Genomic DNA, 19,974 nt, shown 5'->3' with positions numbered 1-19,974 from the left:
AAATTTTACTTTTAGAAGCTTTCTCTTATGTTTTGTCTCAGGCTTGTCTGTGGTGTCCTCAACAGATATTAATACCGAAGGTCCTAGTCTGTTTGCCAAAGGTTGTTCTCTCCCTTGTCTGAACTTGACTGGCAAAGATGGCTGGTGTAAGAGCGCTTGGAATACTGTCCAGGTTTGCAACGAGCAGATATTCACTCTTTTCAGGTAACTGAATATGTTAGCTTATTAAGATGCTGGGTGCCACCTGCACCTTCCTCTGTTTTGCGATTATTCTTTAAGAAAAGGAAAGTTTCTTGGTGCTGGATGAGTGGGCGTATGCAGCTGAAGCAGGTCTGCTTTGACCTTTCACCTACTTAAATAGTGACAGTTACTTTGATAGAAATGCACACAGAAGTCATAAGGGTTTTGTTGTGTCTATTGTAGCTGATGCATATAAAATTGAATGTTTTTTCCTTTATGCGTTTTGCAGTTTTAATTCACCCAGACGTTGCGCTACTTTTTATTTTTTCGTGATTGATTTGCTTTGAGCCTTAAAGGCAGTTTCATTTAATTTAATCATGATTATTAGCGTTCTTAATCATTAATGTTTTGGATTTTCGTAATTCTTTGGAGTAAGTGATTATAGTGCAGCACTACAAACAGCAACGCAAGGAAAAATTAAGACTTTTTCTACACACTGAACACAAATAGTTTTGCAAATTGTTGAACGAACCTTTTTTTCCCCCCCAATTGTGATTCAACGTACTCAGTCTTACAGTTTTTGTTTATTCTCTGCAGGGTGTGAGAGTTTTCTTTCCTTATGTGTACTGCATTCAGTTAGTTGAAAATGGAGATTTGGAGAAAATACCAGAATGCTGTTAATCAGGCTGCAGTAATTAAAGTTACCTTTAAATATGGAGGAGCATTCGTTCTACTTGACTACTCAATCACAGAATTGATAAGTATTAAATGGGGTGCCGTGCAGTTTTAAATTCACTGTTAATTATGGTGATCAACTTCTGTGCCTCTGACTTAAAGTTCATAAATAGCCTATACTGTATATTCATTTAATTTTTGGAAGGCAAGGGGAAAATCAATTTTATTAAGGCACACTGAGCCTATGTGGAGTGAAAACGCTGTTGCTGTACCTTCTTATACCGTAACACTCATGTCACTGTGGCAAGAGAACACCACTGCAGTCTTTATAGCCCTTTCAGTTTCAGGCACTGATTTATTCTGTCAAGATGGGAGAAATCAGTTCTATGCGAGGGAATATAGATATTTTATGAAAGAGGTCATAATATTAACAAAAGTTAATACTGTATGGAAAATATAAAACTGCTAAAAAAGCTATAGGAGCTAAACCATGTAGTGCTCTTAGGTCAGTGCCAGTTAAACTTTATTAAAGTAGTAAAATATGATTATTTTACAAGTACTCTAGTTTAATACATGTGTTTTATAATGTTAACATTTAAAGGGTATTCAGGTAAAGCTGTGTTCTATATTTCATTTTTTGGATTTCCATTTTAAATGATAATTTGATGCACATACTGCAGGTTAAAAGATTCTATAAAATATTTCACTTGTGAATGTACTGTAACCTTGATTTAAGCAGTGGCCATTACTGGTTTTGCGAGTGGTATTGATCTTGTGCTGTGTCACATGTTAAAAAGTAGGACAAAGGTCACTTTCTACAAGCTTTTTATCTTTCCACCTAGTTAAAAAGGAATTTGTGTCCAAGTTCATTGCCTTCTTGCATCAAGTAGACTTGACGACCCCAAGTTGACCTCTTACTTCGATGTGATTTTTCACTTGACTTTCCATGTTAAGAGTTTTTTTTTACTGTTTAGCATTTGTATTATTGAAATGCAAGCTAATGACTATATAAACCTATACTAATGCAATATTTAAAAGCATTTAAAATGTTTCATTAAAAAGAATAGTTTTTTTTATTCCTGAATGACAACAGTTTTGAAGGTCTTCTCATTTATACTTATTAGTGATGACGCATTTGTTTCCCTCAGCCTTCTATATTTAACACTAGGCATCTTGCCATGGGTATTTTATGAATTTAGAAAGAGATTTGCCCCCAACTAGAAGCTGTAGTGTGTCAGCGGTCACTGGGTAAAATGAATATTAAGGTGTTGAAACAGCTACAATTATCCATCAAGGTAACAAACTAGTCTGATCAAGTACCACATACTGGACTTAAAGTTTTGTTAAATTCCAGGAAGTTCTAGAAACAACCAGCAGATAATGTAACAATGTAACAATGTTTTGCATTTAGGGAGAGTTAACAAGGACTTTAAGCAAAACGCATTTGAGCAGGTGTGGTTGAAGAGCACGAGACCAGACTGAACGAGCTACAGCCAAACAATTCAATGTTAGCACTTGATTCTGCCTTGATGACCCAGAACTTGTGAAATACAGGAGCACTAAAAGGACTTCTGTTAAATACAGGGAAATGAGCTGTACGTCCAAATTTAAGGAGCTAGTTAAGAACCCATTCCGAAATCCACCAAGCAAAGTTTGTTTATTAGGATTTTTGATTGGGACCAAAATGTGTCTCTCTTTTCCTCCGTTTTAAAGGCAGGCTTTGGCATGGATAATTATTTGGTTTGTGAAATCCACTCGGTTTATCTTGATTGAGATGTATGTATCCTTTAATATGAGTGATGCATTCATAGTCTTCTATTTAATTAGCTTGTATTTTGTGCTTCAGTTAGCGTGATAAGTTTGTCACTTAAGCTATTGCCTATTTCATTACTACCACCTTGAGCATAGTACATAAAAAAGGCCACATGACCTTGTTCATCTGAGTAATTCACCTGACGAATAAGGTGGGTTATTATTCATCTTTTATAAATGTGCTGTTTCTCAGATTGTACTGCCTTGTTTAAAAGTGAATCTTAATGTAAAACCTTAACTACCTACTTTTGCTATTAATACCCCTTATATTATTATTCCTCATAAGTCTTATTTTCTTTCTGTAGGTTATGCGTGCCGCAGCTTCACAGTTTCTTCTGCCATGCTAGGTAACTATGGTCATAGTCTGTTATGTTGTATAGTATGTTTTGTAAATATTTTGTAAAATGGTTACAAAATTTTGTTTTCCCTACAGTTCGAACCCATGTCAACTATGAAGTTAAGGGAGATGTTGCAGTTATACGTGTCAACGACCCAAACTCCAAGGTACAGAGTTTTCTTCAAATATATCATTAGGCTTTTTTTCCTACATTTCCAACAAATTGTGTTCTGTGTTTTAAATGCCTAGTTTTCAATTGAATAACGTCAAGCTTTACTTTCAATATTAAATTGACACTAAAAACACAATAGCAGCTATAAGTGGACCTTTGGTCACATTCACTGTCAGATGACTCTGAAAAGGTCCATTTTTTTATCCTAACCAATAAAGACACCTTGTGTAACTGCTAAAGACTGGACATACACCAGCAGTATCACTCTTTTATACCCACCTACAAAACAAAGTAGGAATGTATTTGGTTTATGACAGTAAAGAACAATTGTGAATATTGTGCTTAAAGCAATGCTCCAAATATAAATGATTTTTTCTAAATAGCTTGTCCTATTTTGAGACATACTTAAATATGAAGATAAGTGCAAAAATAGAAATGTAAAAAACATGTGGAAAGTATTAGTATAATCTTAATGATTATATAGTATGCCGTAAAAAAGTGACTTAACTAGTTTTTATTTGCTGCCTATGTAAGGCAGATTACATAGACGACCGTTTTAATACTAAAGGAAGCTTTGATTTGTCTTTGTATTTTGCAGGTTAATGCTTTGTCAGTGCAGATGCAGTCAGAATTAACACAAGTAATGAATGAAGTCTGGACAAATGATGCCGTCAAGAGTGCTGTGCTCATCTCCTCCAAGCCTGGCTGCTTCATAGCCGGAGCAGATATCAAGTCAGTCCTAATTAATAGATTAAATGGAAGTAATTTTTCTATGTATTTGTTGTGTCCTTTATTACCGATTAAAATTCTTTTGCAATGCCATAGAAGTGACCAGCGGGTTTTTTTCATTTGCCCATTTTGGTGTAACTCTTGTTCAGTATTTTACATCCAGGTCCTGTCCGCTTCTCTTTTAGTTATTTTTTTTTCCTTTTCTTGCAGCATGATAGAGGCCTGTAAATCTGAAGCAGAAGTGACCAAACTTTCTCAGGAAGGACAGAAAATGTTTGAGAAGATTGAAAAGTCCCCCAAACCCATTGTTGCTGCAATTAATGGATCCTGTTTGGGAGGAGGCCTGGAGGTTAATTTCCATTCAGTTACACACTCTTCTGTTTTATTCATTCATACCCAAACTACACAAGTGCTTGATTTATGAAGTTTCACTGCAGCAAAGCTCATATTGTAAAACTTGTAAAACCTGTATTTTACTGCAGACTGTGATTTTTACTACTAGGAAGGCACTTCCCTTGTGATGTCAGTTATTTTGCTCAGTAATTTTTGTAATTACAAAGGGATCGATTGTAGTTGTACACCTGATTTTTAACATCATGCCAGCAAAATACATTTGCAGGTGCTTCAGTTGTAACAAAAGCAGACACGATGAAGAAAGCAGTTCCACTACTTTCAAGAATTAAAGTGACAGAAAAAATCCAAGCCAAGCAGTTGAAAGACATTTGCCTTACCATGAGATGAGCAGAACTGTGCTGATGTTCATCAGTTCACAATTTAAAAAACATGTTAAGTGCTGCAGCAAGATAAATAAGCTACCGATGAGAAACCTGCATAAGTGTTCTTATTTTGACAATGTTTATTTTGACTCACTTCACTGGTGAGTGCGTTGATGTTTTGTATTTTGTTTTTGTTTTTTCTTTTCAAGTTTGCCATTGCTTGCCAGTACAGAGTGGCAACAAAAAACAAGAAGACAGTTCTTGGTACACCTGAGGTTATGCTGGGTTTATTGCCAGGAGCTGGAGGAACCCAGAGACTGCCAAAAATGGTATTGACAGAAATGCATCAAGATTCATTCTTCTCATGCATATGCTGTGTGTGTTCCACCTGTAGATTGACTAAATTATTCTTGGTCCTTTTGTTGGACAGGTGGGTCTTCCCTCTGCCTTTGACATGATGTTGACGGGAAGAAACATCCGTGCCGATAAAGCTAAAAAGATGGGGCTTGTTGACCAGCTTGTCGACCCACTTGGTAAAAAATTCTGTGAACAGAAAACCTGTTCTCCCATTATCAGTGCTTGTCTTTTTTTTTTTCCCCAAACAAAGTTTTTCAAACTTCAGCGGGACAGTTTTCAATTTAACTTGAAGTATTATATGTTCTTTGTAAGTATGCAAGTGACTGGGTACTGATCTGTTTCTTTTTTGCTTTTAAGGCCCTGGGTTGAAAAGTCCTGAGGACAGAACAATTGAGTACCTTGAAGAAGTTGCTGTGGAATGTGCCAAAGGAATAGTCAATAAGAAAATCTCCCTCAAGAAAGACAAAGGATTGATGCAGAGTAAGTCTGAGGAAGAGTCTTTGACTGTACACCTTTAAATGGTCTGAGAGGTTATATAACAAGGGTTCTATAAAATAGGAACAAGTAATAGGTTTATTCCATGCTGAAAAGAGAAGAAAGAAAACGCAACATATGGATTTAGAAATGTTTAGTCTAACTATGCAGACCTTTCTCAAAATCATTGATTGTGGGGAAAAAGTTAGATTCATTTTTTTTAATAAAACAATGAATGTGTACATAAGATCATGTGAAAGGCAGTGATCTGTCTGCCCGAGCAGTCTTGTGGCTTTAGATTAGGTTTTTAATCGGCGTATCTGGAGTGCAGACTTCAGTTCACCCACAGAGCTGGGTATTTATGCTTTCCTTTTTTTCTTTAAGACACAACAGTCCCAGTCATTATTGTCTACTGCTATTTCGACCCAATATGGAATTGGTGATCGAATTCTTGGTCATAAGACGAATCGTCCCCAGAAGAGAACATAAAAATCAGTTTCAATACCTGTCTCTCCTTTCTTAGCAACATCATTTACACAGTAGAAAAAGTTTCCTTTGTAATCATTACACAGGGGACCCTTCAGTGGTCTATAACTCTAGATTTCTTCCCTGGTCTTGCAGGTGGAAGGCAATGTTTATTGTGTTCTCCTGGCCATCCAGGTGGTAATAATCCAAGTGGGTTTTTCACACAACACCAGCCCGTACTCTCTCACACCACCACACAGCTAGGTGCTCTCTTGCTTTTAGAGAGCCTCCACCAAGCTCTTGGCCACTGTGAAGTTATGGTACTTTATCTAGTTTACCTTCTCCATGGGAAGATGGAGATATTAAGAGCCAGCTGTTATATTTTCGTTCTCTAACATCACCAGTCTAGGTACAGACTGCAGCTCCACTCTCTGATCTGCTCCTTACATGAAAGTTCTTGGTGGATGAATTCTGAGTGTAGCTCTAGGGAGGGAGATAGCACCCTCGTGTGGCCCAAGGCAGGACTGCAAGCCTCTTGCCAATGTAACATTAAATGTTTAAGAATACAATGTAGAGTCTCAACTGTCCAGCTGCTGCTATTAAAGTGTTTACTGGACCTCATCAACAGCCCTTTAAGGCATCACTTGGAGTTCAACATGCATAATACACCCTGTCCTCAGATTATGTAAGAGTTGGGTTCCACATGTCTTTACGTAGCCCAAATCTTTTGTAAATCAAAAACAACGCATTCTTAGTAGTTCTCTGAATACATATAAAGAATTACAATATGGCAATTAAACCCTATAATTAAAATTAAATATAATACACTTAAAATATGCTGTACCTTAAATTTGAATTACTATTTATCAAATTTGTAAATACCTTATATTTCATTACTCTACACTGTACTGTAAATAAATATGAAATACACCGTGTATAATAAAATATAATTAAAAAATGCTACCCTGACACGATTGCAAATTCAGATTACTGACAATTTTTATTGAAAAGGTGTATGGTAACTACTGTTTATTATCTTGTGTGCATGAAAGCAAAGCGAGACTGAAGTGTAAAACAGAGCCCTGGTAAAGACTGCTTTACATGTACCCTGTTGAAAAAACGTGTCACACAGAGGTTGACATTTACAGCATAGCTAACCAAGAGAGGAAGTAGTGAAGATGAACAAAACAGGGTTATTGGGAGTAATAATTATATTTTTTTTTCTACAAAATAGTGGTTTTAGGTTATGTGTTTATAGGTTTTGATGAATTCTTTATAATTATCCAAAAACACTACTAAATGGACACTTGTTAGTGACACTATATTGTCCAGAGGCGCAGTTTTCTCTTCTGATTAGAACACGGAGCTGCAGTTTTCAGTTGTTCTTGAAAATGTAATATGGCGTGTTAAGTAATGTTTTATTTAATTTACAATATTTTATCTGCCGTAAGATTTTTTTTGTTCTTGACCTGTGGATTAATGAGAATCGTGTACTCGAATTCAAATGAAAATGTTAGTTTGTGAGTGATTGTTGCATTGTATTGTAACATATCTGGTTGTACAATATATGGCATGAGAAACAGTTAAAACATCTTTTAGACTTCAATACAGCTGGTGTTTAAAATGTAGATGTTGGTTAAGTAATTTAATACTTGCTAGAATATAATCCATTCATATTAATTGATCAGTAGGTGAAATTAAGCTTTTAAATGATGCATATACAGAGTACTTTTATTAAATTCCTTTATATGGTGCTCCATAAGTCTTTCGTCTGTGAATCATATAGCAATTAATGTGAGAGAATCATGTTGTAAAATACAGAACCTGCTTCAGTATTGTGTTTTGATTGCAGTAGATCCTGTAAAATTACATTTCAATTCCTGTCATATGCTGTGAAATAAAACTGTAAAATCGGTATGCAGTTGATCAGAACAGGAAAGGCATAATGGACAATACTGACTATTACAGGTGTGAAGAACATCACAAAGACAGATGTTTCAGGTTTCAGCAAAACATTCTTTATTCAAACACGCAGGGAAGAGTGACTTTGGGAAAGTCACTTTGACCTTAAGATGTTTAGTAGCTTGGTTATGTGTTAACCTCATGTACCACATTACTTTCCTTCACCCTCTGGTTATTTACAGTGTTGTAACATTGCCACTAGTCATAGTTCTTTACGTTCAGCCATGTAGCAGATCGTTCATTTGTCATTATCTGAAGGAAAGGTAACTGTAACAAAGAATGCTTTGCGACCACTTACAATGTGTTTTTCCCATGTTTCAAAACGCATTACAGAAATAACAGACTACGTTATGAGCATTCCATTTGTAAGGAAGCAGATCTACAAAACTGTGACAAATAAAGTTATGAAGCAGACTAAGGGACTGTATCCTGCTCCTTTGAAAATAATTGAGGTACGTTGGATGTCTTATATCAGGGATTTTAATTTCACTTTTCCTCTCCCATTAGTTTCTATAAAGTCCTTATAACAGGAAGAACCTTTCATAAACAGCGCAGATTAATTTTAACTATTTGCTCTTCATATGTTTTAGGAAGTAACATTCACAAGTACAGTTTTTTTTTTTAGAGTTTGGTTTAATAATGTGACTTGAATGTGAAATCAATTATTAAATCATTTATAATATTATAGTTATCATTCATCCTTACATTTGCTTGGTGCGGGTATACAAGTGCACCATTTAGTGGGGTTACTGCCACATTAATTGCAGTAGTAATTAGTAATAGTAACACATTAAAGGATGCAGAGATGCAGAGTGCCAATTTATCGTGACTTTTCTGTCTTTTTCTGGATTCCTGTAGGCTGTCCAGACAGGTATTGAGCAAGGATCAGATGCTGGCTATTTAGCTGAGTCACAGGTAAATACAAAACTATTAATATAAGGTATTATTTAATTAAATGAAATGAATATTTTGACCTTATTTTCACATATTAAATGTTTCTCTTCTTCAGCTGAGCCAATTACATTAGCTTGGATTAGTTCTTCTTGGGTTAGCAGTGGGACTATTAAGGGTAGAACATTGTATGAATTAATTCCCAAAAAGAGTGTGGCACAATGATACATCTTTCACAAAATGCTCTTGAAGGGAAAGTGCAATGCTGTTTTTATATTTCAGAGTGAGAAAGAATCAGCATTGATGAGTGCATTTCAAACCACAATGAAAGTATAATGTTCACAGTAACTTGTAAAACCTCCATTTTACATCACGAAATAGACAAACTTTCCAGGTATGCGCTGTCCAATTGGGACTGCAGTTCCCCTTCAAGTTCTGTTACCTGCAGTCAAAGTTGGCATGTCCCTGAAGTGTGATTGCCCTCATATACACACCAGCCAGCAAGAAAACTATTAAAATCTCAGGCTCCTAACAGTGTTATATTGTTTTTCATGTTCAAAGGGTTTTGGAAAACTAGCCATGACCAGTGAATCCAAAGCTCTTATTGGTCTCTACCATGGTCAAGTTACATGCAAGAAGAACAGATTCGGGACCCCACAGAAAGAGGTTACGTAAGTGCCCTTTTTTACATTTCAGCCACAGTCATTTTGACGTACTCAACCTATGCCTTATTGTAACTCATCAAAACCAAGTCGGCAATCAAGACCCAATAAGCTCATTTAACTTGTATTTATTTCCATTTTTTAATCTTTTTAATACCTTTTATTTATCCATTTCGGAGCCATGCTTTTATATTTTAGGTTTTCAGATCGGGAATACTGCATAAATTTTAAAATGCTATAAGATCAGTTCAGCTTTTTTTGAAATATCTGAATAAAACACTATGTCAAATCTCACCATGCTGTGGGTGTATAAACAAGTCTTTTTTTTTTCTGTTCTAGAAACCTGGCCATTTTGGGAGCAGGTCTGATGGGAGCTGGCATTGCCCAGGTCTCTGTAGATAAGGGTCTCCAAACCATTCTGAAAGACACCACCATTGAAGCTGTAGGGAGAGGGCAGCAGCAAGTCTATAAAGGGTTCGTGAGACGCAGTTTGTTTCCTTTACCAAGAGGTGGCACTACTTCTCTATAGTGTGAAGTTAGTCATTGAAATTAAAGTGCAAATAATAAACTGTTAGTAACTTCTGTATATGAATTAAGTATAGAAACCAATTCATTTGAAAGATTTTCTGTGTACCCAGGTTAAATGACAAAACTAAAAAGAAGAACATCACATCCTTCGAGAGGGACAGCATTCTTTCTAACCTCACCGGCCAGCTAGATTATAGTGGATTTGATAAGGTGGACATGGTGATTGAGGCTGTTTTTGAAGACATCAATATCAAGCACAAAGTCTTGAAAGAAACTGAAGCGGTGGGTGTAGCTGTGCGATACTATTTTTTGTTTGCTTGTTCTGTAGCTGTCATTAAAGCTGTCATGCCTTAAATAAGACTTACCACAGTTAGATGAGAGAATTGTAGAACTCAAATTTGTATGTTATACAGTGTATATATACGCACAATAAGATTTGGTACAAAACAACGTCATGTCATTTGCCAATCTGCTTTATATCATATGGTGTCGTGGGAAGCCGGAGCAACGAGCAACGAGTGCAAGGCAGGGTACACCCTGGACAGGGTGCCAGTCAATCTCAGGGCAAGTGCAAGCCAATCATACATGGGGACAATTTGGAGGCCACAGTAAAGGCGGAGGGGGGAAATTTGGCCCAGATGCCAGGATAACTCCCTGCTCTTATTGAGAAATGCTGGGGGATCTTTAATGACCACTGAGAGTCAGGACCTCGGTTTAACATCTCTTACGAAAGACGGTGCCCACTACAGTATAGTGTATACACAGACCGCAGGGTGACAAAACAATGTATTCAGATATAAACATGATAGAGAACTAAATGCTAGTGCCCCCTATCAAGTGCTCATTGCAATTTAAACCTGAAATGCAAGTGGTAGGAGAAAGTCAGAAATAGACTGCTAGAAATACTAAAAGGGAGTGAATAATTATTAAATTGGTGTTTATTTATTACAAGAAAATAGAAAGTCCCACCTCCCTTTATCTTTCATGGAATGATGGAATTATAGATGCAATATCTAATGCTCAGTCCATAATTGTTGCTAAAAGTAATTTTAATGCTGGTTCTCTAAAATGTTTGTGCACACAATTAGGTTTGCAGGGCTCTTAAAAAAAACGTATTTTCTTTGGTGGGCTGAGGAAATGTTCCTTACCGATTTCCTGGACTCAGAAATTACTGACCATGGATAATTTTCCTTACCTGAGGTTTTATTGATTTCAAGAACTGGGCTTTTGAATTTATAATTTATGTTATGCAAGAGAATGGCAAAATGTATTTTCTTTCATACAGTACACTTTTTCATTTTTTGCAGGTTATTCCTCCTCATTGTATTTTTGCCACTAACACTTCTGCCCTGCCTATTAAAGACATTGCTGCCGCTAGCAAACGACCAGAAAAGGTCAGTATTTTTTTATTTTGTACATCCTGAGATTTTTCTTTCCTCCTCATCTTCACAAATTAATACATTCTGCATTGGATGTTTTGTCCAGGTCATTGGGATGCATTACTTCTCTCCAGTGGACAAAATGCAGCTGCTGGAGATCATAACTACTGATAAAACCTCTAAGGACACCACTGCCTCTGCTGTTGCTGTTGGCCTTAAGCAGGGAAAAGTCATCATTGTTGTTGGGGTAAAAAAGATTTCCATAATGTCTGCAGAAACACTTTTCTAGCCGAGTTGGTGTACTGACTTCTTTTTATACATAAAAAAAATGCGCATTTTGTTTTTGAATAAGATCTGTAATCATTGATATTAAAAAATAGTAATTAATGCCATTAATTGTTGTAACTGCCATAGTTGTTGTATTGTTTATGATCAAGATTGTATATGAGTTGATTTAACCTCATTTTAAATTTCTTAATAATGTATGGTCATCCAGCATCAGCCTTTATTTCTATGATCACTGCTTGAAGCCAAACAGACAAAATGATCTTTTAATGTACATTTTTTTTCTGCATTCATTTCAGGATGGTCCTGGTTTCTACACAACTAGATGTCTGGCTCCCATGTTAGCAGAAGCAGTGAGAGTCCTACAGGTTTGTTTACTTTCTTTTTTAGGGTGCAACCAATGATGTGATCTTCCTCCTGTATATCTTCAACAGTGGCCATAGAATCTAAAGCATTTAAGAACAATTAGGAACAAAAGGGGCACTTTTTGTCTTTCACAGTTGATTCTGTAATCCATTGCCATTGACAATACAGGGCAAAGGAGGATTTTAAATACTTGGATCAGGTCAACTTATAGTTTTAGATTCCAGATTCCAGAGAGCTGCAATATGTTTGTTGTAATGTGGTGAGATTTAACGAATGGTTTGTTAATGGACTTTTTTTTACAGTCTCCAATAATCTTTACTGGAATGTTATTTAATTGATAATAAAACAAGTGCTTCAATAAAAGTTGAAGTCACATTTTGGTTTTATTAAAATGCCATAATTTGTACAAAACAAATGAGAAATCCTAAATTTATTGTTTATACTTTTAGAACAGTAAGTTGTTACAAGCAAGAATCAAGCTAGAAGTGTGATTAATGTATGTGTGAATGTACAACAAAATATATGTACATATGCTAGTACCATTAGTGAACTAAAGGTAGCTACTAAGATCTCAATGAAATTGCAGAATGCCACAGGCACAGTGGCAGCTTCAACTATGTAAGACTCAGTTAATAATTACTAAGAATGAATGTCAAGAAATACTAGAATTTTCATATTGGGGGAAAAACTGCATTCTCCGATTTCTGTGCAGTACTTTCGCATGGTTTGGGGTGTGTGCAGCCTGTTTTCATTATCTTGCAGATAAGCTGTCATTTACTAGACGTTTGCTTTCCTGTGTATACAGGAAGGTGTTGACCCAAAGAAGCTGGATTCTCTCACTACTGGTTTTGGCTTTCCTGTTGGTGCCGCCACTTTGGCAGACGAGGTTGGCATTGATGTGGCTGCCCATGTAGCAGAAGACCTGGGCAAAGCCTTTGGTTCCCGATTTGGTGGTGGCAATGTTGAAGTTCTGAAAACCATGGTGGAAAAAGGTTTCAAAGGTAAACAGAATGTACAGAACATTTAATAATGTACAAATATGCAATAGTCTAAGAACGGGTGTAGTATGAATTAGACTGAAAATCTTCCATGCTTTTAAAGTTACCAAGTGACTTAACAGGAAAGTAATGCCCTTGAACAGTATTAAAAAGTATTAGCACAAAATAAAAGTGAATAAATTCTGAAATTAATTAAGAATTCTAACATACTCAGAGTAGTGGTACTAAGAGGAAATTGCATATGAAAATGTGAGCCAAGCTAGTAACCTGGATGGGAGACTTCAGAGGAAAGCTCACCTTGTGGTTTGTGTGGCTCCTAATGCCCCAGTAATCGTGTCCGCGTCGCTAACTGTAAAAAAGGCACCATCCTTCGGATGAGACGTAAAACCAAGGTCCTGACTCTCCAAGGTCATTAAGAATCCCAGGATGATTCTCAGAAAGAGTAGGAGTTTTAACCCCAATATCATGGCCAAATTTCCCCCTGGATTTTACCACTCATGACCTCCTAATACTCCTCATGTATGACTTGGCCTCATTACTCTGCACTCCTCCCCACTGATAGCTGATGTGTGGTGAGCGTACTGGCACACATCATCCAAGTGGGAATTGGATGTGTAGTGTCCAGAGAAGCACTATATTATAATGATGACTTATTAATTACAAATATGAAGTGTCACCCATATATCAAAAGCTATAATCATATATACTGTATATACATATATGATCAATTTATATTCCGATCATTAAATTTGTTTTGGAACTATAGCTACATATAGCAAATTCAAATTTGCTATTATAAATGTTTAATCATCACCTTAAACTTCCCTAAGTAAAATCAATCTGAGCTTTTCATGATAAAAAAACTATGAAGTTATCCATCTTATCCATTATATAGTGTGGTTTGCTTTTAATGCCTAAATTGCATTCTTTTTTTTTTTCAGGCCGCAAATCAGGAAAAGGATGTTATGTCTATCAAGAAGGAGTGAAAAACAAAAATGTAAATCCAGGAATTGAGGCAATTCTGGAGAAGTACAAGATGCCAGCTAACCCTCAAGTGTACGTTGGACTTTCTTTGGATTTTATTATATGTTTTATAAATCAACAATTAAAAACATCTCTCAGAAAAGGCTGCTGAACCTTATTGAGTAATGCCAGATATTTGTATAGTTTGTATAAAGGAGGTCACCCTTTAGCCAAGTGGGTTAAAACCCGAAGGAATAAGTAAAATATAACTATATCCAAAAAGGTGGAAATTTGTCTTAAGGCATCACCATACAAAACTACAAAAACAACACTCAAATCACAAAATAAATACACATTAAAACAAACAAAAGTCCTAGACATAGCAACGATACAAATACTGTACACACATCTCACTCTGCCCATGTTACTTTACTGTTACTCCTCATCCTATAGCTCATACATAACTATCATTTTAAACATATTTGTTGATACAGGGTTTGTCTGAAACTCTTGAAAGTCTAAATATGAGACTTAGCATTTAAAGGTTTGTAGTAAATTTAGTTATTTGTTGTACCCTTGATTTTAACCATTTTATTTCTTTCCCAGAGGCATTGAATGAATTAATTCTGAATCGGACATAAATTGCACTGTGTAATTCAAGCTACAATGCTGTGTATATATAAATGATCTATGGCAGTTACAGAGGAATTGCCATTTTCAGAAATGTACTGTAGTTTTGTTCACACGTAAAAGAGTCACAAATGGAAATGTAGCTAATACATTATTATAAAGCTCAGGTCATGTTAGTTAAACACATTGCTTTATGAGTAAAGGTTAGGTATTTTTATCTAGTATATTGGTTTTGTAAATACTGTCTGCCTTTCTTTATATCTGCTTGAACTGAGCTAAGTGAAACAAAAGAATTAAAAATTTGTACGTGTTTGTAGTGGGACTGATTTTACTATAAAATGGTAAGTGTTAACATTTCTTGGGCTTCCCAGAAGTCTTTTGCAAATCAAGATTGTTTTTCATTCACAGGTCTTCGGATTCCGATATCCAGTACCGCCTCATCTCCAGGTTTGTGAATGAAGCCGTGATGTGCCTGCAGGAAGGTATTCTCAACAACCCAGTAGAAGGAGACATTGGGGCTGTCTTTGGACTTGGATTCCCACCTTGTCTAGGAGGTAAGAGTGTAGCTCTTTAACTGGCCATTGAAACGTTGAGTATTAGGAAATAAATGCATTTAGGAATCAAGAAACAAAGATGACTGGGGTTTTGCCTTCTTTTCAAAGTCTGCGTTTCAGGGTTTTCTCTACAGTGTGAATTTTTACATTTGCATCTCTCTTTCTAGGTCCTTTCAGATTTGTTGACTCCTACGGAGCAGATAAACTTGTTGAGAAGATGAGGAGGTTTGAAAATGTCTATGGAAATCAGTTCACACCGTGCCAGTTGCTGCTTGACCATGCGAAGGATGCTAGCAAGAAATTCCACAAATAAACTTTGCAGCAATTCTGCTTATTTTCTAAATATGCTAAAATTTTGGAGCCTTTAAGATCTAACATTAGTCTTGAAAGCAATGTAATGGTAAAATCTAGACCAGTTTAAACCATGTAAATGCATGAGTCAGGTACAAATGCATTTAAGTGTTTAACCAAATTAAGCATTGGCATCGCAGGTCTGTTTTCCACGGTGCCTTAGAATTACATGTGACTACTCAGGCACTTCTGTTTCTTTTAGCAGGGCTACAATTTTTTTTGGAGTTAATGCACTAGTAACTTGTAAAACCTGTAAAAAAATGTTTTTTTTAAGAAAAGTCAAGCTTAGAAACCCATAGATGAAAAGGTTCTGAAAGCAGTGCACTTGAGTGCAGTGTTCCATTGTGAGAAATCTTGAATAAAAATTTAAATTGTTTAAACCTACTGACCTGGATTGTATGAAGCAAGTGTTTAATTTCTAGTCCAGATCGCTTTTTCCATTTTGAGTTTCTAATTTTTAAACTGGTTATTTCACCACAGCATGATTTAAAACATACAGACAAAAAAAGAAGCATTTGAAGCATGTACATCTTTCTTAACTGGTTGAATACTGAGCATTGAAATAGCAATATGTTTCTGTATGTTTTTAGAAAACTAAGGTATTTTTCTGGATATTGATACTTTAGGTACAGTATCATTAAATTGATTAATTGGTAATAATTAACAGGGTTGCACTTCATTTTGTTGCATATTCTCTCATTAGTGAGCATTGGATGGATACAGGTCATGAGATAACCTGTTGAAGCTCAAGCTTGGTGGGGAAAAAAGTAAGTAAAAAGTGGAAAAAGAAAAAAGTATTTTGTTAATATCAAGAACAAAACCCTTGCTAGCGGTTGAGCCACTAATGAAACAACATTGTGTTGATCACTTTGAAGTATGTCAGACAACACAATTATTGTTCTATACAACAAACCAAATGATGGGGAAGTCTGGGCAAGAGTGTGGTTGCTGTAGGAGTCTACTTGTAGTAATTGATGGTAGCCTGACTTCGCAGTGATCAAATCCTAGGACCTCACTTGCTGCCCATCCTACTTGCTTACACTGGCACGACACCAATCCAGCAGGACAAGGCATGTCTTCATGCTGCTTGTGTAGGAACCCTCTTCTCTGGCTTTGCCGTCCGTTGAGCAAGAAGGCCAGGATGAACTGGGAAGACATGTGGCATCCAGGGTTCAAAGACCAATGAACTGGCACCTGCTTGTCCAAGTTTTACGCAAATGGAACCGAACCGGAGAAAATGGCCACCTGCCAACTAGTATAAGCCATATATTGCAGATATAGTTTCCTTTCCCTCTCAGGTGCCAACACACACTACTAGTCTGTAAAGCTCAAGTTGATACCCTGCTGATCAATCCCACTGATGAGAAACGTTAAGCAGCATTGTTAATTTATCTGTGCCCTGTCTGTTCAATAAAAATGTCAGTAACCTAGTGCAAAAATATATTTTTTTATAGATAACTGGGAATTTGTTGCAGTTACAAGTGGTTTCATTTGAGGCTCGGGACATATATGATAGAAAACCGTGACATTCTATATTTCAGGCTTAGTTTTAGAAAAACTTGTAAAGCTCTTATGAAGACCATCTCTGTTACAGTAATTTTTGTTACATTTAGAAGAAGTATTGAAATATGAGGGGTTAATATGTGATATGCTTTAGTACAGTTCTAAGTGCAGCTCCACCAAATATTATTCAAAATAATACAAAAGAACAATAAATACCATTTGGATCAATCATTGTTTAAAAATGTAGTTTCTTGTGCTCTATTTATTTTGCTAATCCATCAGGATTAAATCATACAAGAAAGAAAAAAAATCAGTACAACTGAAATATCACTACAATTGTTAAATATTATTTTATAACAATATTCTACAGAAGGAGAATGGGTGCTGTTCCATAAATATACATACACAAACTTTTGGGCACACAAATGTAGTTAAAAACCAGTCATTAAACTGTATCATTTCGAGCCATCTGACAAATAACACACTATACATCTCCAGAGAGCAGTGATTAGTAAGCTCAAATTACAGTCTTTTAATTCAATGTATTTAATTACAGGCATGTTCAGAACAATTTACAAAAGGCAACCTTTATTTCCCTTTAAAAGTTCTACTCTAATAAGTAGAAAGTTACAATATTTTTTATACAAGTGCAGGTAACTGCACAGTTAAATGAACCCAAACTTCAGATGTGAAGGTTTAAAAAATGAAATGTCTTATTACATTGTTACTTTTCAAAGAAAAATTGAAGAGCAGGTTTCAACAGAAAGGGATTATATTGTCTTGTATTTTCTAAAGTGTATTTGCTAACCACACTGCTTCTTATAAAGTCAACTGTACAGAATACTGGGGAATTCATGTAGCTCATTAAATATTGTATTAAGAGTGAGTAATCCATTGTCTTTGCTTCTTATGAATTAAACATAGTCATACTGTAGCTCACACATATTAATGTATTTTTATACTGTGTGAATTTGGTATGAAATGAGGCTTTCCAATCTCATTGTCAGCATCTGACATTAACAGACAAAAAAATGTAACAAATAATAGGTATCTGACAGCAAACCATGTCACAGAATTGGAAAAACTGCAGTATTTCATTTTTGCTTCACGGTCCAATTCATAAAGACAGAGTTCACCTGTTAGACAACATAATTCCATTTCCATTAACAGCTCTTCAGTAGGGGCACAATAACATTTATAAAAATAATCATCGATCATTTCTGGACACGGAAATGGAGCGTTTTATTGGTATATTACAGATAAAAGGCAACATTGCTTGTACTTCCCCTTTCTGTCCAATCCTTTTCATTTTTTGTCTAAGATATTCAATAGGTATAACAGTTGGTAGCTGCAAGATGTTTTTTTTAGGTTTATTGCAAGCAGCAACACAATGTTAAATGTAAACTTTGCTACTCTAAGGTAAGCACATACAGTAAATCTCTTAATACTGTGAAGAAGGCTTCACAGTCTCGTTTTGGTTCTTTGTTGTGAAAGAACGTGGCAAGAGCTTTAAACTGTTCACTTCAGTTTCAAGGATTTCATACTTCTGAGAACTGTAGCAATCACATGAATGAGCGTTTTAAATGAGTTTCAAAATGTCAGAGAAGAGTCACAATGCTGTTTTACTCCTACAACTCTTCTAAAGTCCTCTGACGTCAAAAGGGATCATTACAATTCATCATATAACTGATGATCAACAGTTTAAGGCAATGAAAGGTGATATATCCTTTATATCCTGCTGCTATATAATGGTGTTTTCCAAGTAATGTTTAAACTAAGCTCTATTTTGTGTTTTACATGCATCGTATTATTCAGAAATTACATATCCGCAATGTCAAAATCTAAATTCATTTCTCTAATTTTACATTTTCAAAAGCAATGCACTGTATTTTATTTATCAGTATGTGCTTTCAGACAGGATCAACATTGTACTGTAAGAATACAAAATGAAAAAAAAAAACATTTCCTGCACTCTGTAGGAAATCAGTGAACTCTACAGTCCAAACAAACTTTGACTTTTTTTTCCCTTAAGATCTAAACTCCTGAAAGTGTACTATGCAGATATTGTTTAACAATGACAGAAAACATCACTTCCGGATTTTAAAATAAAGGGAAAACTATGTTTGACACTTGTCTGCAATAAATGATGTAAAAGGTAATACCTTTGTTGCCTGGGGTAATGTAATGAGAGTTAGTGAATGATGTGAAAGAGAAAATAAATGATAATGAGGTTCCTGTGATTCTATTTGAAAAAATCTCAGAAAGTCATTGTGCTTGATTTGTTGAGAGAGCTTACCCTGGTCTTGATTTTGTAACTTAAAACTGACTGGATCCTCTGCCATTTCTGTTATTGAAACAGCATTAAATCTTTGTGTGTTTACACAAGCCTGTGCAATAGAAAACACAGTTGAATGCTTCAATGCACAGGACAAAAAACACAGAGATTCCATGCATAATATTAAGTACTGCAATACCTTACAGTTTTGGATGCGATTCAAACAAAAATGCCTAAGCAATCTTATGACATTCAAATATGAAAGCAATATGATTTTATAGAACTTTTTACTATACAACTGTACTACTATGACGGTGTAAACATTACAGCTGAGATCTGATCATTAAGTCAAAAGTCTGATAAATTAATTTAGAAGCCAGTATCAGACTGTAGCTGACTTATATAAAGTATGTGAATGTGCTGAGCTCACAATGAAGAAGCAAAGTAAATACAAATGTTTCATGCTGCATTTCCTTCAAAAAGCAGTCTTAACTATTCAATTCTTGCAGGGGTTCAAGGTTTTCTACAGAGACGACATCCCTTTCAGTGCATCTCTGGACACAGCAGGATGTCCGAGAAGAGGAAGCTCAAGAATGGTTCCAACCTCCTCTAAATAGCATTTCTAAGTAGGGTGGTGCACAAGTGTTCTCAAAGATTCATAGTGCATAAACCTCAGGGTGCAGCTCATACTGGTATTATTTGTCTATTCA

At 35.7% G+C, this 19,974-nt stretch overlaps 1 protein-coding gene across 1 annotated transcript; it reads left to right on the top strand.

Moving 5' to 3' along the window:
• Positions 1-99: 99 nt before the first annotated feature.
• Positions 100-15,870, top strand: LOC148839588 (trifunctional enzyme subunit alpha, mitochondrial-like). The gene is made up of 20 exons (XM_088928422.1): positions 100-204; positions 2,973-3,014; positions 3,101-3,171; positions 3,775-3,908; positions 4,116-4,254; positions 4,831-4,950; positions 5,052-5,154; positions 5,336-5,458; positions 8,213-8,331; positions 8,738-8,794; positions 9,332-9,441; positions 9,772-9,906; positions 10,071-10,242; positions 11,268-11,354; positions 11,446-11,586; positions 11,924-11,992; positions 12,796-12,991; positions 13,930-14,044; positions 14,990-15,135; positions 15,303-15,870. Exons 1-20 carry the CDS (start codon positions 138-140, stop codon positions 15,446-15,448), a joined length of 2,292 nt encoding a protein of 763 aa, XP_088784548.1. The 5' UTR covers positions 100-137; the 3' UTR covers positions 15,449-15,870.
• The last annotated feature ends 4,104 nt before the right edge of the window (positions 15,871-19,974 follow it).

Source organism: Atractosteus spatula, chromosome 2 (genome assembly GCF_055471065.1).
Source record: "Atractosteus spatula isolate fAtrSpa1 chromosome 2, fAtrSpa1.hap1, whole genome shotgun sequence".
Taxonomy (NCBI): domain Eukaryota; kingdom Metazoa; phylum Chordata; class Actinopteri; order Semionotiformes; family Lepisosteidae; genus Atractosteus; species Atractosteus spatula.
Note: the sequence above shows the minus strand (reverse complement) of the source record. Positions and strands in the feature narration are given on the sequence as shown.

Excerpts from the sequence above, each read along its gene's own strand:
- LOC148839588 (XM_088928422.1), top strand. The coding sequence starts at position 138 with ATGGCTGGTGTAAGAGCGCTTGGAATACTGTCCAGGTTTGCAACGAGC. Across the intron at positions 3,015-3,100 it reads AGTTTCTTCTGCCATGCTAG|TTCGAACCCATGTCAACTAT; the intron begins GTAACTATGGTC and ends TTTTCCCTACAG. Across the intron at positions 12,992-13,929 it reads GGTGGAAAAAGGTTTCAAAG|GCCGCAAATCAGGAAAAGGA; the intron begins GTAAACAGAATG and ends TTTTTTTTTCAG.